This window comes from Capsicum annuum, chromosome 8, assembly GCF_002878395.1.
Source record: "Capsicum annuum cultivar UCD-10X-F1 chromosome 8, UCD10Xv1.1, whole genome shotgun sequence".
Classification (NCBI taxonomy): domain Eukaryota; kingdom Viridiplantae; phylum Streptophyta; class Magnoliopsida; order Solanales; family Solanaceae; genus Capsicum; species Capsicum annuum.
In genome coordinates this window covers 164,633,343-164,658,752 of record NC_061118.1, presented here as the reverse complement: position 1 = coordinate 164,658,752, position 25,410 = coordinate 164,633,343, and the positions used below count along the sequence as shown (strand labels likewise).

Sequence of the window (25,410 nt, the reverse complement as noted above, 5' to 3'; positions counted from 1 at the left end):
ACCTTTTTTACTTCCATTTAAAATTTTCAATTAAATAAGGAAAAGTGTTCAAATACATTCCTAATATTTTTTTAGTATTTTCGGTCCACTTTATTAGTCATCCTCACTTTACAAGTTTCCACCTTTATTCTTATTCAATAAGGGGTTGTTTGTGTATAAGAACAATACAAAATAAAGTGGGTTAGTAATACTTATATTAGTTATGCATGTATATGTATTGTTTCATATGCATTATTTGATTTGATGTATAAGAAATAATATATCCTACATAATTTCTATTAAAGAAATGTCTGTTTACATATGTACCCTTCTTTGACTTTGTACACTTTTTTTGCAATCAAGTTTTTTTGTCATCTCAAACATAATTAATATTGTTGAACTAGTATATAGAGGTTTAGGATTAATTGCAAGACCTTCCTCGTTGCGCATGAAATGTTACGCCGACGGATTAAAATAATCAAAACAAAAATAAAATACAAAATGTAAAATTAAGGAGTAGTCTCAAGATTTATTTTTTTAATCTTTTTAAAGACCCTCGAAGCGAATCAAAAATATGTTTTCATATTACTTTTCATTCGCACCAGATTTTCTTCTTTTAATGTGATGGCACATAAGTCTTTAAAGAACAAACTAATCTCTGTTATTGGTTTTCATATGTTTTCAGGTAAATCATAAAAACAATTGGAAGTAATTGTTCCATGAAAACATGACAATCATGGCTTTTCATTTCATGCAATATTTCCAGTGCCATATCAACCATCTTTCTCAAATTTGAGGCATATTCATCGGGCATCTTCAAAATTTGAACCCACTCGCATATTTGATGCTTTTGATCCAACTTGAATGTAAAACTAGCCTTGGGTTTAAGAATATTGTCATTGGGCCCCTCCTGTAAGTGTAATTCGCTGCGTTTGCAATATTTTGATAAGTCAAGTCTGGTCTTAGGATTATCCTTTGTTTTGTCGGTGCATCCATAACTGTGTTGAACAGGTTGTCAAAGTAGTTCTTCGCAGTATGCATGACATCATCATTATTTCTAAGTAAATTATTTGGTCAATATTCTAACTCCCAAAATATACTCTGCTTCGTCCAGTTATGCGAAACACCATGTCCATCAAGTCTGTGCAATGGTTCTTCGCTGGTCTTAGGCAAATCCTGAATTATTCCCAGATGTCATGGCCAGACAACCTTGGAGGTGGACCATCATATTCCCTTCTATTCCTTCTGAATGCATTCTTAAGTCTCCTAAATTCATGATCAGGTGGCAAGAAACAACAATGACAATCAAACCATGAATTTTTTCTGTCATGTCTTAATGTGAAAGACTTTGTTTTCTCCATGTAGTATGGACAAACCAGTTTTCTGGCTGTCATCCACCTAGACAACATTCCATAAACGAAAAAATTATTAACAGTCCACATTAGATATACACTCAGATTGAAATTCTGTTTAAGAGAGATGTCCCAAGTTTCAACCCCCTCATGCCATAAAATTTGAAGTTCATCGATCAAAGGTTACAAGTAGACATCTATTTCGCTTGTTGGATTACGCGGGCCAGGAACAATACAATTCAAAAATATATAGGGACTAGTCATCAATATTTCAAGAGGAAGATTATAATGAGTGATAAATACAGGCCAACATGAATATGGCGCAGCACCAACTGAAAAAAGGAGAGAATCCATCCGCACATAATCCCAAACGAATGTTTCGTGGCTCAGCTGCAAAATCTGGATAAGTTGCATCAAAATGCTTCCAAGCCTCTCCATCAGATGGATGGCATATAACACCAGTGGGCCTTCTATTTTCATTGTGTCATCTTGTACGAGGAGCTGAGCTGTTTGAAGCATAAAACCTCTTCAACCTTGGTATTAGAGGTAATTAATGCATCGCCTTAATAGCAATTTAATTTTCACTAGAACCACGCTTATATCGAGGGTGTTGACAAAACTTACAGGAATTTAGGTTAGCATCTTCCTTAAAGTATAACATGCAACCATTTTCACAACAATCAATTCTAACCGAGGAGAGACCTAACTTTGATACCAATCTTTTCCCCTTATAGAAAGAATCAGGAACCTTCAAGCCGGGGTCAACTAACTCTTTAATTAGGTCTATCATTGATTCCATTCCTCCTCCAGCAATATTCCAGTCAATTTAATACTTAATAATCTAACAACAACGGACAAACGAGAGTGCGAACACCCATCAAACAAAGGATGACTAGCAGCATGCAATTGTTCATAAAATTTACCCGCTTCGCTATAAGGAACATCTTCGACATTTTTCCTAAAGTCGCCCCTGTGTTGCATCCCAAAAGCATCGTGCACTATTTCTGTCATCCTAGTATCTTGATATTTATTATGCCCTGCAGACTTACTCTTTCTCCAATAACAAAGTTATTTTGCGCAACATCACCATGAATACCACACTATCTTAAAAAGTCCTCTTGAAACCCCTTTCTATAAAGATGTTTCTTTACAACTTCTTCACTTACAAGATTTATACCATCACATCTAACACAAAGACAACGAATAGCCCCAAAACGTGTCCAAACATCAAGTGTCTTTTTACACCTTCAATAAATTTCTCCCTAATACCCATTCTATTATCATTGTTCCATTGATATATCCAGCTATAATCAGGTTCCATCTACGTAATCAATCAGATTCAACTAATTAGATCAAGTCACAAAAATTCAATTAAGTCACCAACCAAACCGCATTCAAAACAAAAAGAAATCCTTTAAAATTCCTACACTTAACCATTTTCAACCAACTAAGTCATCTACCAAACCACATTCAAAATAAAAAAATTCACTTTAAAGTCCTCACACTTAACCATTTTCAACCAACTAAGTCACCAACCAAACCACATTCAAAACAAAAAAAATTCCTTTAAAGTCCCTACACTTAACCATTTTCAACCAACTAAGTCACCTACCAAACCACATTCAAAACAAATAAATCCCCTTTAAAGTTCTCACACTTAACCATTTTCAACCAACTAAGTCATCTAACAAACCACATTCAAAACAAAAAAATCCCCTTTAAAGTCGCTACACTTAATCATTTTCAACCAACTAAGTCACCTACCAAACCACATTCAAAATAAATAAATCTCCTTTAAAGTCCTCACACTTAACCATTTTTAACCAACTAAGTCACCTACCAAACCATATTTAAAATAAAAAAATTTTCTTTAAAGTCCCTATACTTAACCATTTTCAACCAACTAAGTCACCTACCAAACCACATTCAAAACAAAAAAAATTCCTTTAAAGTCCCTATACTTAACTATTTTCAACCAACTAAGTCACCTGTCAAACCACATTCAAAACAAAAAAATCCACTTTAAAGTCCTCACACTTAACCATTTTCAACCAACTAAGTCACCTACCAAACCACATTCAAAACAAATAAATCCCCTTTAAAGTCCCTACACTTAACCATTTTCAAGCAACTAAGTCACCTACCAAACCACATTCAAAATAAAAAATCCCCTTTAAAGTCCCTACACTTAACCATTTTCAACCAACTAAGTCATCTACCAACCCACATTCAAAACAAACAAATCCTCTTTAAAGTTCCTACACTTAACCATTTTCAACTAACTAAGTCACCTATCAAGCTACATTCAAAACAAAAAAATCTAATTTAAAGTCCCTATACTTAACCATTTTCAACCAACTAAGTCACCAAATTAAACAAATCACATTCAAAATAAGCAACAACAAGACGTCAAGAACAATGGTAGTGAATTGAACAAGGCCATACATGGCTTCACTAGACTTTAATATGAACAATAACAAGAAGATAACAACAATGCTAGTGAATAGAACAAGGTCACACACGGTTTCACTAGACTTCAATATGAACAATAACCAGAAGCTAACAACTTACCTTTGCTTGACCTAAATTAAAGTGAAAGATAAGCGGTCACTGAAAAAATTAGCAAAGCAATCCTTATACCGGATTCAAAATCTGTCAAATAGTAAAATTGTTACGAAGAATAATTTTTCGCTTAAATTATTACAATAATTTAGTAAAGGAATAGGAATAAGATTTTCCCCCAAAAAATTAAACAATTATTGAGTAAAATGGAGAAACAAGTGTCAAGACTAACCAAAATTTATGTAATTCAAAATCAAATTAATGTTGGAACAAGCCTAAAATTAGCTAATTCAATCTCAAATTCCAAAAATTAGCTAAAATCTAGCTAAATGAAATAAATATCCAAACTCTAGAACTCAAACCACAACCAATTGACAAAATTAACACTAAGATATTTGTATGTAGACCTTTAACATTTCTAGATATTGAAAAACGAGTTTGTGGATACTAAAATAAGCTAAATTTAGTTAATAAGTTGTATTTAATTGTTACCTTGCCCAAAATTGAAACTTAGGATAGAATAGTATCTTGAAAATTTGATTAAACCCAAAAACAATCCAAGAAGCTGAGTAAAAACTTCCTTGAAAGAGAAAGAACAATGGAGAAATAATGGTGAAATGATGAATTTTGGGTGAAATGAGGGGAATTGGTGTTCTTGCTGTTGTAGGACGAGTGGAATGAGGGTTTTGGATGTATTTTTTGTGTTATAATTGTTTATTACGGGTCGGGTCGGGTTATTCAAAAACAATTTTTTAAAAATATTACAAAAACCGACCACATGTAGTCAGTTTTCGCAATATTTTAAAAAATATATTTTTGAAATTAAACTTTAACAAATTACAATTAATAAATGACAAAAATAAGTTAATAAATTAAAATTATTTTTTAACAAATTAAAATTTTAATAAATTCTATAATATCTATAACAACATTCAATTAATTTAAAACAATTCGTATATATATATACATAGTACATACACTGTGTATGGGACGGAGACAACATCCAATTAATTTAATATAATTCGTATATATATAAATCAGATAAGTAGTTATTTTATCAACACATTAACACGAGTAGTATATTTCCTCAATCGTATAATAATATCAATGAATTTTGCAAATTACGATAATTTTTTGGTTAATTAGCTTTTAAATACAATATTATATATATATATATATATATATATATATATATATATATATATATATATATACACCTCGTAATACTACTCTTACGTTATTACAACTTCAACAACATACGCGTGTCTACATTGGCCCAAAATAGTATATCTACTTCCTCAATAGTATGATATATCATTCAAACTATTTTGATATATAGATTCAGTTATCGAGCTTTCAATTACTACATACGTCACTACACGAGATATACGTATATATACATATATTCAATTGTCTATCAGTTTTCACATACGTACTATAAACATCACATACACGATTTTACAACCCCACAATAATATAACGCATTTCACAAATACTCAGATGAATTATAGATTACATTATCTTATGTCATTAATATACCTTCACTGTATAATATGTATACACTATATATATATATATATATATTTATACATACATACATACACACATATACACACTATCGACTATATCAAATTCTAAATAGTACTATATATATTACATACGTACACAAGTATATTATCCAATAATATAATGTGATGTGTTTCTTATACATACTCAGCTGAGTGATCGATTAATTATATCTGATTAGCTTAATATACTAGGTTTTGACTATATCGTTCATCAATCGATCACTACATGATATATATATATATATATATATACACACACACATATAAAGATATTTATATATATGAACTCTTGATGTGTATATATATATCACATCCACAAGTATATTACATTATAATAGAACACGTTCATTATATTCTGATGAATTATCGGTTATATATTACATTATTATGACTGAAATAGTAACATAATATCATTATCTCAACGGTATTATATATATATATATATATATATATACACACACATATTCATTATACAAAGATTATGCATGTTTAACCTCATTACGTATACACGAAAGAAAATATTTATTTTATATATTGAAACATAAGTAAAAGATAAAGATTATGTTTAGTGTAATTTGTTTATTTTATTTGATATATTTTTAAGTGTATTTTATTCAAAAAATTTAAGAATAATTGATTTTTATTATTATTATACTGATTATCGACTACGTGTGATCAGTATAATTTCAAAAAATGACATATATATTACATTATATATATAATTATTTTTAATGAAACTAATATATATATATATATATATATATATATATATATATATATATTTGATTAGATACATATAATTATTGATTACACATAAAGATTATGTTCAACGTAATTGTTTTAAAATTATTTTTTTATTTTAATTAAAAACCGACCACAAGTGGTTGTTGTTTTTTTAATTATTTACATTTTTTTAAATAAAAAACTTTTTAAAAGTATTTAAAAAAAAATAATTAAAAACCGACCACTAGTGGTCGATTTTGTTTAAAATAAAATAAAAAAGAATTTTTCAAAACCAACCACAAGTGGTCGGTTCTAAAAGTATTTTTCAATTTTTTTTTTAATTCAACAACTTGTGGTCGGTTTTGTTATTGTTTTATTTTTAAAATAAATTATAATTAATATAAAAATTATTGAAATAATTATTTTGATTTTTAAAACTATAAAAGCAACCACATGTGGTCGCTTTTGAAAAAAAAAACGATCACTTATGGTCGATTTTTGTGGTCGTTTTTTCATATTTTTTTAGTCTTGAACCTTAATTAGTTCTTAATTTTAATTTAAGTGAATATATAATACATTACTCATATCTTGACCGTTTTTATAGTGCACAACCCAGTTTTTTTATGGATTATTTAATGAAAGAATACTAATTTCTTGATAGATTAAATTACCTAAAGAAGACTATTTTCATAAAAATAATTTGGTTGATATTTTTATGAAATAAAATTATACTGTTATAAAACAAGAAAGAATAAAGAAGAAGAGTAGAGAGAATAGAGAGAATAATTGTTATTTCTTCTCTTGAGGGATGAGAGATTATATGATTATAAATACAATGAACAAAATCCTTCTATTTATAGGAAAAATTTACTCCTAGTATGAGTAAAATACGGATGCTTCAAATCCTAATAGATATCAAAGTAGATCTTGATAGATCTTGATAGACATTCACTATAATGTAAATACATTTATAATGTACCTCGTTAAAATCTTACTAGAAAAAACCCAGTAGGAAAAAAAATCTAGTGAAGGAAAAAGAGTACACATCTCTAATAATACGTATTTCGGCTGCCTCATTAAAAACCTTACAAGGAAAATTCAGTGAGACAAAACCTCGTAAGGGAAAAAGAGTACAGCGCGTATTAACTCCCCCTAATGAGAACATCCTTGACCTTTGCTTCTCGATCTTGTGCAGCATCTTCTTGAAAGTTGAAATCGAAGAAGATTTGGTGAATAAATCAGTCACTTTGTCAGTTGAACGAATCTATTGCACGTTAATATCATCATTCTTTTGTAGCTCATGTATGTAGAAAAGCTTTGGCAAAATGTGTTTCGTTCTATCTCTATTTATGAATCTTTCCTTAAGATGTGCTATGTATGCTAAATTATCTCTGTATAAAATTGTGGGTAGATTGCCATATTTCACACTATATTTTTCTCGAATGAGATGTATCATGGACCTCAACCATATATATTCTCGGCTTGCTTCATGAATAGCTATTATCTCAGCATGATTCGATGAAGTGGCTATGATAGACTGTTTTGTATATCTCCAAGATATGGCAGCACCACCACATATGAATACATAGCCTATTTGAGACCGAGCTTTATGCGGATCAGATAAGTACCCAACATCAGCATGACCAATAAGATCGGGACTGCAATCTTTAGAATAAAACAAGCTCATGTGTTTTATCCCCTTTTGATGTCTCAGAGTAGGAGCAGAAACATACCTTGCTAACAAATTGACTGAAAAGGCTATAGGCCTTATAGTATTTGCAAGGTACGTGAGTGCATCAATTGCACTAAGATATGGTACTTCATAACCAATCCAATTCGATATATTTCAAATTTCAGCAAATAATCTGTTGCTTTGAAAACACTCCAAGAGTTTCAATTATGTTCAAGCAATAAGTTTATACAATATAAGGATTATAAATAAATTTCCTAGAAACTTTTATATGCTTCAAGCAGTTTGAATCCTTAAAAGTTTTCACATAAGTTTTTTCAAATGACAATATTCAACATTTCATGAGTGACATCTTCAAGTGTCTGGACTGCAAATCAAATAAGTTTTAAGCTTACCAAAATGCATCCGTTCATGTCACTTGATAAATGTCTCTACGTCAGCATGCTTAAATAAACGTAGAATTCAAATCCTCGTAATTTTTCACAATATTGTACCAATATTGTGTCAAAGATATTGATGATATATCATTTTGTATCGGTTCACAATGCGACATAACATTTTGAGATCTCATTACTTCATTGTTTTCAGGTACATGAACCTCTCATATGGTTTCATGAAGTGGTAAGTCGTAGGCTTTTCAAGAGCTCATTGCCTTCTTATTATGATTATTTGCTCTTTATTTTTCAAGGACTATTTCATTTGGAACCGATCAGTCTATCACGCTTCACGAATGCATAGACTTTGTCCTTTAGGAACACAAAATAAGAGTACTTGTGCTTAATATGTGATGCTTTCAGCATTTGACTTGAATTATCTTTTGGATGAGGATATGGTGATAATTTCTAACATATTTCATAGCGCTTATAATCTCCGCCTTATGTTAGGAAAACTAACATACATCCTCTACTTCTTTGAGGAATCCATCTTTATGCATTATGGTATATTCAGTAATCGTATACCGCACATCAAAATTATTAGATAGAATAGTTGGTTCCCGACCTTGAACTAATTGAGAGGGAAGAAATAATCATAATTTATTAGTCCAATGCATACAAATGCTATTGCAATATATCATATTTTGGACCAATACATGAAGTTTTGTTCTCATTAATAATGGTTTAGTTATTTATCGAAGGCATTTAATGCCAAACCATCATCATCAAAATAACTTTCTTGATTGCACAATCTGAAAATTATGTTCTTAAGCAACTTTATGAATGTCAAACTGCAGGTTGACAATGAATGTACATGTGATCATCTCATTGATGCATCTTTTTAACATATCACATAATAGATGAACAGGTCCTTATTCACCTTTTATAATTTTCAGATTTGAAGGGATCCAATCCCAATATTAGTTGGTCCAACCAACTTATCATGAGAACAAACGACATAAACAATTCTTGAAGAATCTTCTAGTTCTTCAATACATGCACATCTTTGAGATGTCACAATCGTTCATATCGATTTATGAACTTTTATTCTAGTAAACTCCAAGTTTACCATGACATGTATTTTTTTTTTAGTAAATTTCAGATTTACTATTACATGAATAAATTTCAGATTTACTATTTCAGAAGTAGATTTCAAAATTATTCAACCTCTTTCGGAGGTGAGTTGTGATACAATCACAATCAAGTGCCCGTTCGCATTAATAAGTTTCTCATTCCCCAGGAATAGAATATAGCAAATCGAGGTATACATATGATGTAGAGAAAAAAAAATTTCTCTAGCATATCTTATAATCATATAAGCGTGTGAAAATTTCATCACTTTTGATGATCATTATCATATTGTCTCTCCACACGTATATTCGTGCATTCAATCACTTGTCTTCTTTCAGACATATTATGCACTGCTACCACATACACCTCAAGAATGAAGTAAGTTGTCATATTTCAGACTTATCATATATTGCTACCACATTCACTTCATGGAATGAAACATATTCAATGGGTCGAATTTCATGACTTTTTATCAAACACCCATTATTTTGCCTTAGCTATCACAATATCATCAATATGATGTATTGAGATTCAAACTCAATATTTGATCCATATAAAGACGTCTTAGGCATGAATCGATGGGACTTGAACCCAATATATTATCATTCTTTTTGATAATATTGTTCTTGAGGAATAAATTTAAAATATAAATGGTTCCAAACCAATTATTTTTTTTTCAAATCCAATAATAATTATATTAGTAGTAGCAAAAGAAAGATAACCCTTAGAATTACTAACCTTGAAATCCTTCAGATTTATATCTCACCTTGTTTGGCAGAGTCTCGTGCTGAGAACGTGTTATAAAACAAGAAAGAATAAAGAAGAAGAGTACTGAGAACGTGTTATAAAACAAGAAAGAATAAAGAAGAAGAGTAGAGAGAATAAAGAGAGTAATTGTTTTTTCTTCTCTTGAGGGATGAGAGATTATATGATTGTAAATGCAATGAACAAAACCCCTCTATTTATAGGAGAAATTTACTCCTAGTCTGAGTAAAAGACGGATGCTTCAAATCCTAATAGATATCAAAGTAGATCTTGATAGTCATTCACTATAATGTAAATACATTTATAACATATACTTATATATTCTTAAAATCCCCTAAAGGTGAGACATGTGTTAGTAAATTATTTTTTCCCTTTAATATTATGGCATGTAGTTGATAAAATTATATTTCTTCCTCTAAAATTGTGACATGTAGTTGATAAAATTATTTTCTTTCATACATTTTTAATTGTAGTTGAGTCTTTACATTCGGTATATCATAATAATATGATAAAATACTCTATTTATTGAGTTTGTCTTTGTATTTTTAATTGTTTGACTAATCGATTAGTTCTCTTAAAAGTTTTTATTATAATATTCAATTTCTGATAAATTACATATTGTTTAATTAATTTAATTGATAAATATAAAAATTAGATATCCTATAATTTCTTTATCTATTAAAGTACTTATATTTTATAACTTTTATTAACAAAACCGTACGTTAATGTAACATTATTTGTACAAATTTTGACAATACTTATTCAATAAAACAATTAAAAAAATATATTTTAAAACTATCTTTAGCGTGTTATTTTATCTTCAAAGAATTAAAATAATTTTCTTTAAAAAATAATATCATACATGTATTTCTATTTTATGTGTATTTGAAGAATTTATCTTATTTATCACTCTTTTTCGATGCATCTTTTTGGCAGATGAATGCAATATTATGAAATGTTTTATAAAGTTATCAATCAAATTTTTTTATAAAAATAGTCTTCATTAGATAATCTAATCTATTAAGAAATTGGTATTCTTTTATTAAATAATCCATAAGGAAAAATTGGATTGTACACGTATAAAAAAGGTCAAGATATGAGTAATATATTATATATTTACTTAAATTAAATTAAGAACTAATTAAGGTTGTCACATGATTTTTCTGATGAAATTATTGTAAAATTCGATCATAGTGACTTTTGTGATGGTCAGAGTAAAGTTAAATGACCAAGGATGAAATGAACGAAAGAAAAGTGATTTTTGCGCAATAGATACAAAGTTAGGTGACCATGGATGAAATGAATGAAATAAAGTGACTTTTGCGTAATAGATAAAAAGTTAAGTGACTATGGATGAAATTTACCTGTAAATAAAACGTTTCTACCGGATTTTATATATTACAATTTTATAACCCAATTCTAAACACAATAGTTTCTCAAATCAAATAGTAAATACAAACACACATTTATTTTCTGTAAATCAAAGCTGAATTAAACAAATTCCATTACAAGATCACCAAGTTCAATGGACCTAACTTTTGTAACAAAATTCGATTCTTTACTGGAAGCTTCGCAAAGCAATAAAGAAGGTGAATAGTATGTTTAAGATTTTATACCGTGGATGTTCCCAAGGAAACGCCAGGTTCTTGTGCACAACATTTGGAATTTTGGACTTAATTTATATTCTTTTTTATCTGCTCCTCCACCTACGTGTTATAATTACTATGGCTTGAATTATTTATTTATTTTAAGCAAGGCTTTGAATCTGTATAACCAGAGAATATGGATAAAAGTGAAGTGTGATGCACATTTTCTGGAGTCCTTTGCTCCACTTAATTCCTATGATTCCAATAACGTACATTTTACTTTCCCTAGTTCATGATTCGTCGAAATTGGTATAATATTTCCAAATTATTGCCAACTCAACTTATATTATGTACTCCCTCCATTTTAAATTAGTTAGGCTCTTATTGACTTAACACTCCCCTTAAGAAAAAAATTATTATAGGGGTTTATTACCACATTAGTCTTATTAATTATGTTTTGAAAATATAAATTTGAGTATATGCATTTTGTTTAGTCATTTAATGATAGTGGTATTATTGGAAGAAATAATAATATTCTTTAGATTTCATAAAAGGGACAATTAAATTGAATCAAATATTTTTAGAAAGATGGCCAACTATTTTGAAACGGAGGAAGTAAAAGTGATTGGTGTAATTTGCCCAAGTTTTGACGGTTTAATACTCTATCTATTAACTAAACTTATTTTGACTTCCCCAATTCCGGTGGGATGATTGTGTAATCCAAATTGATTTAAAAGAAACCCTGTCAATTTATTTTAATTTCTTTTGTTTGTTATGTTATGTATAACAACAATGTACTCAATATTCACAGTTGTGATTTAGAAAGAGAAGTATGTACGCAAATCTTATTCCTACTATTTTTTTTTTTTAGGGGGGGCAAGCAATCGAAGCATGTTTGCAAGAAAAAAAATTATGATTACACACTAACAAGATATAAAGCAAGTAAAACGAGATAACAAGACATGCCATAAAGAAAAAGTTAGGGAACAAAATGGCAAGATGGGCACAACCGAAGAAGCAACAAGTAACAATGGATATCATACATCTACCCTAATGTTCGGTCTCCAGACCTTCCTATCTAGGATCAGTATGTATAGTTTAGGTCAAAAAATAATTTGGTGAGGCCAAGCACTAAAAAAAGGATAAAATGTGTTCTATTTTGTCACTACCTTTGTTCTTTCTATATCCTTGTATATTATAAGGATTTTCATGATTCAAACCTTATAAGTTGTTTTCCACTTATCAGATATAATATACATTCGGCAGAAAGATGAAATATATTATATAAAGATTATCTAAAAATGAGTACACACACTTGTGGCTGATACATCAAGTTTGGCCCATGATAAGGGAAATAGATAAGCTACATTGTATGAACATGATTGAGAGCAAGCTAAGGGGCAAACCAATTTGACAAGTAGTTGTCAGCTAAAGTTGCAATTGTCCTTTCAAGAACATGTAAAGATCTTCTCATTTATTTGCCTGCTTTTTTAACGTGAGATTCCCCTCTTCTTATATGTATCTACTGATCTATTGATGGCAACTTATGACTCATCCTTCACTACACCATTCATAATAGCCCTTCCCCACTTCCTCTTTTCTCTTTTCAAATTGCAAAAAGTTTTTGAGCTTTTCGAACCGGTATTTAATGGCGAACACACAATTTTTCACTAAAAAGAATTCATCATTTACTATATGCATATATAAAAATTAAATTAAAGTCGACTTTATATATATACACATTATTTGTTGGTGAAGAGGATATGGATGAATCTCTTTTGTCCCTCTAGCTCTGCCTCTGTTGATACTTGATAGTATATAATCTTTTTTTACGCAATCAGGTTAATGATTCGTAGTATTAACAGATAATTCAATTACATAATTAGTGTAAAACGAATATATTGCCAGCGTATATTACTCAAATTCAAATTCAATTGCAAAAATATTATAGGTCATATAACTATTGGTTTTATTTTAAATACTGCTACTGATCCCTTTGGTCTCTCCTATATGCTTTGTTATATTATGAGAAATGCTGATGCAACTTAAGCTTAAAGGATCAATAATTGTAGCATAAATCCATCATTTACACATTAGATAAATTCTCAAAGTGGCCTTTTCCAGTTGTTAAACTATGCATAGAAGACCCCTGTCTGAACTGAATCTACAAAAAAGTATTGTTAAATGCTTCAGTATTACCAATGTGGATCACATAATTAATTATTTTGAGTAGTTATAAACAGCTGTTAATTATATGCGATGAGTAATGACAATGCATCACAAGCCAAAAGCTGTGAGATTCCCAGCCTTTCTTGTATGGTGTCCTTTGGGTATATTAAAAAAATACATTATCTTAGTAATAATCTAGTTAGAATTAACTAATAACCATCGATGGTTTAAATGATTTTCTTTCAATATCGTATCACATTTAAACTTACCTGCATTCGTTGTTTGCATCTTAGTCATGGATATATGATTTATCTTTGCACATAAAATTTGTTCAGTCTCATATCGGCCGGATGAGAAAAATTAAAGTTGAACTCCCTGTAATGATCTTGGGTCATTCCCCGTTCATGAGCTAGCTAGCATTTGAGGTTGAAGCAGTCGCAAGATCCATTTCTTTACGAAATTTTAACATTTAATCATAGTTAATTAACATGCACTCTTACCTTATTAAATCGCTTAACTATAATAAACCTATATGTTTTACTGTTAACATCGGATACAAATAAAAATTATCATAGCGAATCATATTTTATACCACAACAAGGACAATAATTGCACCTTAATCTCAAAAAAAATAAAAAAATAGAATTAATTATTTATGCCTCTTCATCTAAACCCATCTAATTTTTGTGTGTGCTTCAAAGAACACACATCTCAACGTATTTTACATTGTAAGAAAGAATTCATCATTAATTAATAAGTTTATGTACTTATTATCAACCTAATATAATTTTCATATTCTTCTCTAGGAAATTAACCAAAAATGTTAACAAATTTATGGACACAATTCTCTCTTTCATAAAGATAAGATCACGTATACGTTATTATTTCAAACTAGGTATCTATACTTGGTATATTATTATTGTATTGTATAATATTGAAAATTAGGTAGGTATACGTAGTTACCGAAGAAGATTCATTGTAAGCTACAGTTGCTGACCCTGTGGTAGGTGGCAACTTTATCTGATGTGGACCACAATAATAATATCCATAAGAATTACTACTAGCATTGGCTCCACAGAGAACTTGTATCTTTTTTTTTTTTTTTAGGGTGCAAATTCCAATACACAAATGATGTATGCTGAGAATGGGATTCCAACCCATGGGGGAGGATGTTTGGCACTAGTTGTTGAGTTAGTCCCAAACTAAAATAATGGGGCTTATATATGTTGTCTCTTTTTTGGATTCATTTATAATAAAATAAAATGTTATAATGGGAATTTGGGTTCCAAATAGTATGTAGATTATTGGACCACCTCAAGGAAGTTGAGCTGGTCATGGAAAATTCCAAATAATAGGACATTTTGGACTTATTATCATAAAGTAAATGTGTCCTTCCATTGGTGTAGAGAGGCAATTGGTGTTTTACAACCTCCAAGGGAAGAGCCACATGCACAATCCATCAATTCAATTATTATTATTATTCTCTCTTTTGCTTAATTATGTGATCACTGATTTTATTGAGCAGTTTATATCTGTTAGTACTTTCTTTGTTTGAAAATATATTGACTTCAAAACTGATTCATTTAGCCTACATATATTGCAAATGTAAGGTGGTACTGTACTACTGTTAGGTTGAGAGGAAGCTTGCTATATTTAGGATTGCAGTTACAGTCTAATAATCACAATTACGCTAAAATGTTATTTAAGTCCTAAGAAAGTACTACAGTTGCTACAATAATACATATGAATCATCTTATTCTTTACAAAAATAAAATAAAATTCCATCACGTAGTCCTGAAAAAAAGAAAAAAAAATCAGTAATAGACTATATGTATATGTTTAATAATAGTGGTTAGCTTATCCATTTGTGCCACTTCACCTTATCTAATAAACCTAAAATAAAGACATGGGTAATTTACTTAAATATTGCCAGCCAATTAGTAGAGGTGATACGTTTAATTTCTAACACTTTTAATTGGCTTTATGTACTTGGTTTAATCCACCAAAATCACTTAAAAATTTCTCTAATGCACGTTGTTTTGTCTGTCTTTTTTTTTTTTTCCCAAAGTAAGTTAAAGTTTTAAGCTTGACTAATCAGCCAATTTCAAACTGGGCGGCTCAACATAATTGATGGCCTAAAGCAAAATTTTAAAATGAGGCTTTGAATTTCTTTTTTATAAATTTATATTTATAGCTTTTTGAGGTGTAAAATTATAAATAAAACTGTTTTGTAATTGATTTATCCGAAAAAATTCCTTTTGAATTAATAATATGCTTAATTCATTTGATATCTCTTGAAATATTTTTTAAGCTTAAGTAATATTTTTGACAATTTATTTTTAAAAAACTTCTTTCAGCTAGGACAATTATATAGGATCGAGAAAAATGTGCATTCGTAAAATAATAAAATCTTTTTATCTGATTGAAATACATCTTACCTTTCAACTTATTCGATTCCACTGTAATCGTTGCTTTAATTCTTTTCGCTCCATTAATCAAAATAATAAATAGAAGGTATGGTTTTCTGAGTTACCTCTATTTATTAGATGTTCTTTTTAGATTTGAGAGTATTAAAAGAATTTATTTTTTTAATATTGATTGTCAACTTTAATCTTGAATTTCTAAAGTGATATTTCTATTTGAGCTTAAGAGAAATTAAAATGTTGTGAAGAAATCAACAGCAGTGGTGGCGCAGCGGAAAGGGGCTGCCTTAACCTACCCAGAGGTCGAGGGTTCGACCCTGAGTATGGACAAACACTCTGCTGGGAGTTCTCCCCCCCAAATGGGGTCCGACGCAGGGCGAATCCAAAAGAACTACAAACCTATAATGCTTTAAAAAAAATAAGGCCTCCAAAAATCGAGATTTAAAGCGCTTGCTTCGATGACTTCGCCTTGAAGCGGGCCCTGATTTCAAAGAAACATTTATCCCGTCTAATGTGATCAATATTTATAAGATAAGATAATTTAGCTGGTTGTTTTTAATTAATTAGTACTTTGTAAATGTCATTCTTGTTTTAATTTATGAAGAGTTATCCAATGAAGATCTTGTGAGCTTTGCAATTTACGTTGTCGCATGGAAATTTACAATTGGTTATTACAGCAAAGTGAAAATTATTGCCTCTCTCAAAAATAAACACTAATTACTTGGTCTGAAGAAACATGTTTGCTTACATTCTATTTTGAATCTGTGTTTTTTCTGGGAAAAAATGTGTAACAAATACTTGAACTTGGTCAAATTTATAGTTACGCATCCTGAACTTTGCGGGGGTTCTATGACCCCCAAACTATTTTTTTACCGTATTTAACTGGCATATATTTGCCTCTTATCAAACTTTTTTTTTCTTACGCGCTCAGTGTGCGTGAAATACACGTAAATTTCGCCAAACTATAGGTATTTTTCGCATTTTTTTCCATTTTTACTTTAAAGAAAAAGTTTGCACAATTTTTACTCCCTCTATCTATCTTATCTTGTCCATTGAAAATAGTTGTCCAACTTTACTTATCCTTTATAAATTTAAAAGATAATTTATCACTTTATGTTTATTTATTCCTATTGTTAAATACTATTCGTTTTTTCAACATTTAGATGATTTGTAATTAGCAGTGTTGATAGAGTAAAATTACCCTTCTATTTATTTATTCTTAAGAGGTGAAGTCAAAGATGGACAAGTATATTAAAGATGATCGAAGAACCATAAGGGTTGGTGTGGTGGTTCAGCACCTCACCCCGTAAGCAAGAGGTTGGGAGTTCGATCCGGAGAAAACTCTGTGGCCAGTTCCCTACTGCTTAGTGCACTGACAGTGGAACGGAAGATTAGTCTCATAACTGCCGGCTGTGGAAGGGGAAACCAAAAAAAAAAAAACAAAGATGAGCGAAGAGAGTAGTCTCCGTACAATGTCATACGAAAAATTAGCAGTAAACTGTTAAATTAAGGAATTGGTTACTGGGACCTATCGACCCAAAATTATTTTATTGGGTCAAAATATTCGATCGCAGCCCCAATTGGAATCAAGAAGCACTTCAATAGATGAGAATTGGGATATGTTGTAGGGCTTATAACATGTTTTAATCTACGTCACTGGGGAGTACAACATTATAGAGTTAGTACATATTATATTAACTTGGTGATGTAGTAAGTAGAGTATTCAAATTACATTTATTTCTTTCGCTTCATACAGTCCACTACATGCATGCTGGTACAGTACTATTAATCCCAGCAAGACCTTTTCACCCTTCCAACTCATATTGGATTCATGCTGGGCAAGTTACTACTGAACCCCCACAATATGAAATATGTACATACATAAAATAAACTTACCTTTGCCATTCATATTTTCTTTCTGGGGGAAGTGACAGTGTGCAAAGCTACATTGGACTGCATAAAAGCCTAATTACACTGTAAAATTTTATATGATACTAGCACACCAAAATTTGTAGAGCCACCTAATTTCGCACCGACAACTCTATACAATAAAAGCTTCATTTCATCCTACAAACCTTTTTCTCAAACTATATCCTTCATTCTTTTCTAGAGACCTCAGAGAAAGATTACTAGTCTTTTGACATGCTAATATCATTATAAAGAAAAAAACCAATTAAAATAAGCCACCAAGATTGCATTCCTAAAAGCTGTTAGAACTAAGAAACGGAATGCCTTCCTTTTCTTGAAGGTGTGGACTTAGCTTCTTCCAAGTTTGCAGATCCAAGACTCTCGGACGAATCTGAGCCACTATTCTCCCCTTGTCCCCCTTTGTTCGACCAGATTTTAGAGAAGAGCCTCTTCGACATGAGTAATCCTTTCATTTTATTCATGGCAGCCCTGTCTGCATGGCTTTTGGTGTCACCACCATTAACTTTGTCATGTGTTCCTCCATTTCCCATTCTTAACGCTTTCAGCTCTCCTCTTAAAGCCCTGAGTTCTTCTGCAGAGGCTGCAGCATCCCAATCTTCTTCTGTATTAGTTGTTGCAGATCTTGAGCTTCCATATGAAGTACTGTTAAGGTCCCTAATTGCTTTTGGCAGATCAGGAGTACTGCTCCCAGATGAGGCGTTAGCTCTGACTTGCTCAAAAAAGAGCACTTGTACAACAACGCGAAGGGGAAGCCTCTCATTTTGCACAGCATGCGCACAAGCGTCTACGGAGAGCTTCTTGCAGTCCATCAGCTTACAAATTCTCTTCCTCTCACTCTTGCTGATTCCAGGATGCTCCTACACAAAAACAGGAGTTCAATAAGTACATACAAGGCATTCATTAACAACAGCTTCATCACTTTCACCCCCAGGACTAACTTGTTGTGTGCACCGCCTCTTAGTTCATTTTTGATAGTTGTAGTTCTTTCCATAATAAAACGACTAAACTGACCATCATAAAAGCATTAACGCTGCCTATGTTCCTCCAAATCTGAGAAATAATGTATATGTGTTGAATTCAAGCATACCCAGCCTATACCTTCCACACGCAGAAATCAGATTTTACGGAGAAAAGTTGCATATTACTGCTACCACAAACAATTTTCAGAATTGACAAATGTTACATTATATTTCACATCAAAAAGAAACATATTTTGAGATAGCATATCTGCGGGCATTCTTTTCCAAATGTGGTTTAGTAAACATGTCCATGTTAAAATTCTATTAAGCGTGGAGGCCTGGAGGGGAAGATATCTGCTAGTTATTTCAATTATGCAGCTGTATGCAGAAGTGAAAGGACGCTCACCTTAAGGTACATATCAATTGCGCGATAAAGACTATCATGACCGGGTCGTGGGAAATTTGATACCATCTCCGCCAAACCAACAAATGTTGACAAAGGGAGATTAGGATCTTTTGCAATTTCGGTAAGATACCCATCTACTAGCTTTGCCACCATCAGTTTTGAAGCTTCTGATAAAATCCCTGGCCTTCGGACCTCCTGAATTTCATCTCCATCTTCCAGCTGAGGTTCAGAGTCCTTGTCTCTCATCATAAACACTTCTAGTATTTTCTGGACAACACGGGCATCATATATGGTTCCTTCCCCATCTGCTGCTCGAATCAAAAGATCATTCACAGATGCTTCCTCCAATTGTTGTCCTATTTTTTTAACTAGCTCTGCCTTCACCATCTCTCCAGAGTCGAGTGAAATTGATGCCTTTAGCAATTTTAACAAGAAACTACAAGAGACGCTACCTTTCTCAGAGGGCAATAGCCATACCACCGTATCCAATATTGGGCGACATTTGGAGACATCATTGAATTGGAAGACACCTTTATTAAAGCCTGGAAACCTTCTATATGCATAAGCTTTGGCAGCTTCTCCAATTACGTCAGAAGAAACAATCCCTTTATTTTTTATGGTGACAACCACCCGCTTAAACAGATCTACTTCAAGCTCACATAAGTCCTCAACCCACCAATCTTTTGGCACCGTGCGGCTTCTAATTCCATTCAAGGTAGGATCATTTCCATTCTCCTCTGGAAGCTTTTTACGATTATAGGTATAGGACCAATCCACCCTGGAAACATCAACTGAAGCCCTGGATGCTACAGCATCAATGCAGTGGCTGAACAACTTCAGTTCCTCGCACAAGCGTGATTGAGACTTGGTAGTTTGAAGAGCTATTATTGAATCTTTCCAACTCCGGAAAATGCTTGAGTTGAGGAAAACATCAATCTTGTAAATAAGGTTTCCTTTCTCGATACTTTCATGCATACCGAGATACTCAGCAGCACACCTTGCAGAAATGACATTATAAGCATTCAGTGTAACAGTCATGCCGTAACAAAACTTAGCACATATTTCGAAAGCACTAGGTCCTCCAGGAATGTCATGAATGTCAACTTCGTCACAATTCCCTTCACTTGCATTAGAAACCAGCTTTTGCAAAGAGGCACTCTTGGACAGAAGAGGGAACTGCAGAGCATTTCAGCAAAGAATAAGTAATTGGAGTATAAAAATGGCCAATTCAACAAGTCCAGTATGTAAATAAGACATTTCCAATGATTAGGATACTTCAAATATGATAAACACTTCACACAATTATTTTTTAAAAAGTTTAGCATCATAAAAACATTCACACAGTATAGCACCACTTACAGGTGCTGAACAACAGCTACTGTTACTGTGATACTTATCAGTCCAGGTCGATAATAAGTACCACTCTGCTGAGTGAAGGTGAACTCTAAACTCGAGGTCCATGCACACACATTGAATTTATTTATTTATTTTTGTGACAGGCAATGAGCAAATACTTGGATAATAACTTTAATATCTTAGCACCAACTACATGGAATCAGAAAGAACTATCAGCTATTATGAACTACCAACAAATGCAAGCTACCCATGCTAATGTAGAACACATATTTAGCATAACAGATAAGTGAAAATATTAAATAGAAGCATAACTAAATTTGGACCTACTGCTTCCCTCCCTCCTTCAGAAGCAAAGTATCTATGTTACGCCTCCAGGAAGGGACTGTATAGTCATTCCACTTAATAACACACACTGAAAAGGAAAAGCAAAACAAGAAAAATTGCATGCTAAATTATCCCAAGTCCAGCTGACGGAACTTCTAAATAAGACTAGAAAAGAGGAAAGCTCTGGATACTTGTTACTCGTTCGGCCATTGTACCTTGTGCAGATAAAACTTCACATCTCCAACATTAACTGCAATGTCCGAAGCCAACTCTGAAGCAACATATCTGCATCAAGAATCTGTTAGTAGAACTGAGAAGAGTCTAAATTATATATAACAATGATAAAAGCCATAGGTAATTAAAAGTCAATGGTATAAATTATAAAACCAACATCTGTGCCTCAATCCGAAACATGTTCGGGCACCTATACGAATCCATTATATTTCTCCATCTAAACTCATTTTGCGTTACAATCATACTACATAAAAGTAAGACATAAAATGAAGTAACAAGGTGTCATCAATCATGTATGGGTCGTTGGACCAAAACTGGTGAGGTTTAATCCTCTTGGCTTAGTTATTGTTAGATACCTAAAACCAGAGTGACAAAAAAATGAGAAAGAACAACATGGGACCCTATGTTTGTGCTTGTATTACCACACTGACGTTATGAGCCGTTTATACTGACAGTTAGAACTTGCACAATGAAATCAGGGGCGGACGACTATAAGAAAGCTATGGGGTTAAAAGTTGAAACCTAAAAAATCAATAGTTCAAACTTTTCATGACTGCACAGTACTGATGAATCTTTTATAGGTTTGATGAGTACTCCCTCCGTTTCATAATAAATGAATTGTTGGATTTTGACGCACAGATTAAGGAAAAAACATTAAAGACATAAATTTAACATAACTTTCCATTTTTATCCAAAAAAAAAAAAAAAAAACTGACCTTAGTAATATTTTTTCAAAAGTTAATTGGTTGTCAAATCATAAGGGTAACTTATTTTGAAACACCAATAAATACCCCAACAATTCACTTCACTTATTCCGAAACGGAGGGAGTATTTTATAACTGACAGCACTTGAAACTCCCGATCCACCATTCCCAAAATCTAACTTGTTAACTCTCTATTAGGAAAGAACGGTATAATGCTTTTGAAATCAACAACTAGGACAAGAGAATAATATAAATCAAGCCTCAGTTGTTAAATGAATAAGCTCCGCAAAGCCAACGAGAAGGACCATCAAATATGGCAGGCAATGTGGAACTGAAAACTCCGAATGGTTGGATACTTTTATTTTGACTATCTCATTTTCAGTTAGGTGAAGGACTCGCAACAATAAAAATTGGTGTCAATCTCTAGAAAACACCCTTCTGTTCCCAAATATACACATAAGGATGAATTTCTTAAAATTTTATCAATATTTCGGTGTTCCTTCTCCCTAACAATACCAAAAATAGAAAATTGAATGGTAAAATCAAAACGAAGTCATAGAAAATATTTTGGGGAAAGACAAATTAGGATGAAAACAAACTTGATATAATCCTTAAACCATTTTCTAAAAGCACATACAAAACCCATCCCACCCAAAAGTCAATACACTAATATAGGACAAAGCACAAGTAAATAGATAGGGCTGGATGTTGACACTAGATAAAATGCCAATTTAGTTAACACCAGATACAATAAAAAGACAAACACTAACTAAATGTTCTTGTGGATATGAAGATAAGTTACCATTCTGCAAAACAAAACAGCTATGGATGACCATATCAGCAAGGAAGAAGAAATCTTTCTCTCTTTTTAGAAAAAAATATAAAAAAAAGAAGAAGAAGAAAAACTAGCAGAAGATCTGACCTGACATTGTTCCCATCTGTCTGAAAGGTATCAGGCTTGGATCCAAGTTTCATGTACTTCATCTTGACAACTTAGAAAGATCTGGTTCTTGTTGACACTTGGGAGAAAAAAATATACTTCCTTACTACTCAACAAATCACTGCAAAATCAAACAGTAATGTATGTTCATAACCTGATATTCCCAATGCTCAAACATAACCTGAAACCAAGGACAAATAGCTCCAGAAATGGAAAAAAAATGAAAGAATCCAGATGTGGGGACCAAGTTTCTGAATATAACCAATTTTCCTCAACTACAAGAGAGAGGAAGGAAAGACTAATGGGATCTCAAAGATAGGTTATATAAGATATAAGTAAGATATATGGCTTAGTATGACCGAATCTTGAAAGTAAACAAAAGGCAAGATGGAGCTATGTAAAGAGAAGAAGAAATGGTTGGTTTAATTTAAAGAAAAGAGAGTGTTTCCTTGGTCGGTGGCAACGCCCACGGACCACGGAAGCTCCTCCTCAGCCCAGGAGACATAAACAACAGACTCTCTTTACTAAACTATTCACAAAAACCAGTGATGACTATATACACACACACACACACACACACACACACACACACACACTCTACTACCATCCACTATCTTTCTTACTCTTTCTTTAATACTACTTTATTTATTTCCTCTTTCTCTTTCACACACATATACTTTACTCTTTGCTTGTTTCCTCCACAAATTGTTTTCTCTTTTAATATATAATAAAAGTGGAAGTTTTGAGTTCTAGGCCACACAGAAACAAGAAACTAAAAATGGGGTCTTCTTTTAAAAGATCTAAACTTCCAACCAGAAATCACATGTATGTAAATCTAAAAAATAAAAATAAAAATGTAAGATATGATAATATATTTTTTTAATAGAAAGTTGAGAGATTTGAAGAACCTGCAACGGAAAACAGCATCTTGGAATCAGTTGAAAGCACCACCAAAACGGGAGACAGCAAGCATCTAATCTTTTATAATTTTTACAAAGCCAAAAAGAACAAAAAAAAAAAAAAAAATTAATGAGAAAGATCACAAGAATAAATAGAAGCTAGTATACTACTGTATAATGCATTATTATTCAAACGGACAAAATCAAACATCACCAACGAACAAAATCTGTATGAAACAAAAAGAATCATCTCAGAAATCTAGCCAGTTAAGAAATTATGAAAAATCATAGAAAATTTACTTTGCATATGAGAGACACAACCCAAAAGCCACTCCCTTTGTTACATGAAAACCCCTATGTAGAAACACAAGAATTTTACTTCAAAAAGTAGAACAAAAGAATACCATTTCAAGAACCATTTTTTCACGAAAGTTTGGGATAAAATTAAAAAAACCCACATGCAAGAAACAGAAAAAAGAGCACACAAATCAACAAAGCAGAACTAAAGCCACCATAATAATGTGAGCATCAAGAAAATGAGTTGTGTGTATAGCAGCTGAGGAGAAAGAAAGAAAAAAGTACTGTAGTAAAACTACAAAGAAAATGCAGAACAAGAAAGTCCAAAAAGCCAAGATTTACTAGTATGTGCGTACTAGTTTAGCTAGAATCAGCACAAACAACTTTTTGATATCAGAAAATTTCTTTTTTACCATTTCTTATCAAAGGACAAACCATTAAAAGCAGAAGCCAACTCAAATTTAAGACTATTTTCCTCTTTTTCTTTTTCTAATTATCTTACCTTTATCCTGTTCTTGTCTTCTTCTTTTCTTTTTTTTAAAAACTTTTTTTCACTATTCTTTTTTTTTTTTAATTTTTTTCAAGATTGTGAAGGTGTTAGTAGTAGTGATGAAGACACCCAATTTGCTATGTTATGCACGCCACACTGACACTCAGCTTTCTTGCTCCCTCACCTTGTTAACGTGTTGTGTTTATCTCAAAAGTCTATATCAAGATTGTGCATGACCCCATTATTAATACTAGTAATTAACTAGGAACCACTCCTTTCTTCCTTAAAAATGACTTGTCAAATATCCTATCAATAATTCTTTTTTAAAAAAAAAATTACTATTTTTTAACATTTTCTTGTTTATAATCATTGTGCTTGTACTTGTATAAAATCTTCCAGGATCATGCAGCAGGATCACATCTCCCATCCCCTCCACTGTTCACCAAATCATATGTAGCGTTGATCAAGACTTGGGTGTTTCAAATCGCTCACCAAATATTGCTTTATTTTTGGTAACAATAGGATGTGATAATATTTGGTTACTTCAAAT

At 31.7% G+C, this 25,410-nt stretch overlaps 1 protein-coding gene across 16 annotated transcripts; it reads right to left on the bottom strand.

Moving 5' to 3' along the window:
• Positions 1-18,200: 18,200 nt before the first annotated feature.
• On the bottom strand, positions 18,201-25,074 carry LOC107840186 (BTB/POZ domain-containing protein NPY2). 16 transcript variants are annotated; one of them, XM_016683956.2, is made up of 6 exons: positions 24,873-25,074; positions 24,083-24,147; positions 23,157-23,295; positions 21,512-21,581; positions 19,617-20,792; positions 18,201-19,108 (listed from the first exon to the last, which is right to left on the bottom strand). In XM_016683956.2, the coding sequence occupies exons 3-6, from the start codon at positions 23,216-23,218 to the stop codon at positions 18,539-18,541; spliced, it is 1,878 nt and encodes a 625-aa protein (XP_016539442.1). In that variant the 5' UTR covers positions 23,219-23,295; positions 24,083-24,147; positions 24,873-25,074; the 3' UTR covers positions 18,201-18,538. The 16 variants fall into 16 exon arrangements, with proteins under 16 accessions (XP_016539442.1, XP_016539440.1, XP_016539446.1 ...); XM_016683954.2 differs by having other exon boundaries at positions 24,083-24,152; positions 24,873-25,048; XM_016683960.2 differs by lacking the exon at positions 24,873-25,074 and adding an exon at positions 24,784-24,843.
• Positions 25,075-25,410: the final 336 nt, after the last annotated feature.

Bases quoted from the DNA above. Each gene is read 5' to 3' on its own strand.
- LOC107840186 (XM_016683956.2), bottom strand. From the start codon at position 23,218: ATGAAGTACATGAAACTTGGATCCAAGCCTGATACCTTTCAGACAGAT. The intron at 21,582-23,156 runs GTCAGATCTTCT...TTCTTGATGCAG, and splicing joins ACAGATGGGAACAATGTCAG to ATATGTTGCTTCAGAGTTGG. The intron at 20,793-21,511 runs GTACAATGGCCG...AATGCTCTGCAG, and splicing joins TGAAGTTTTATCTGCACAAG to TTCCCTCTTCTGTCCAAGAG.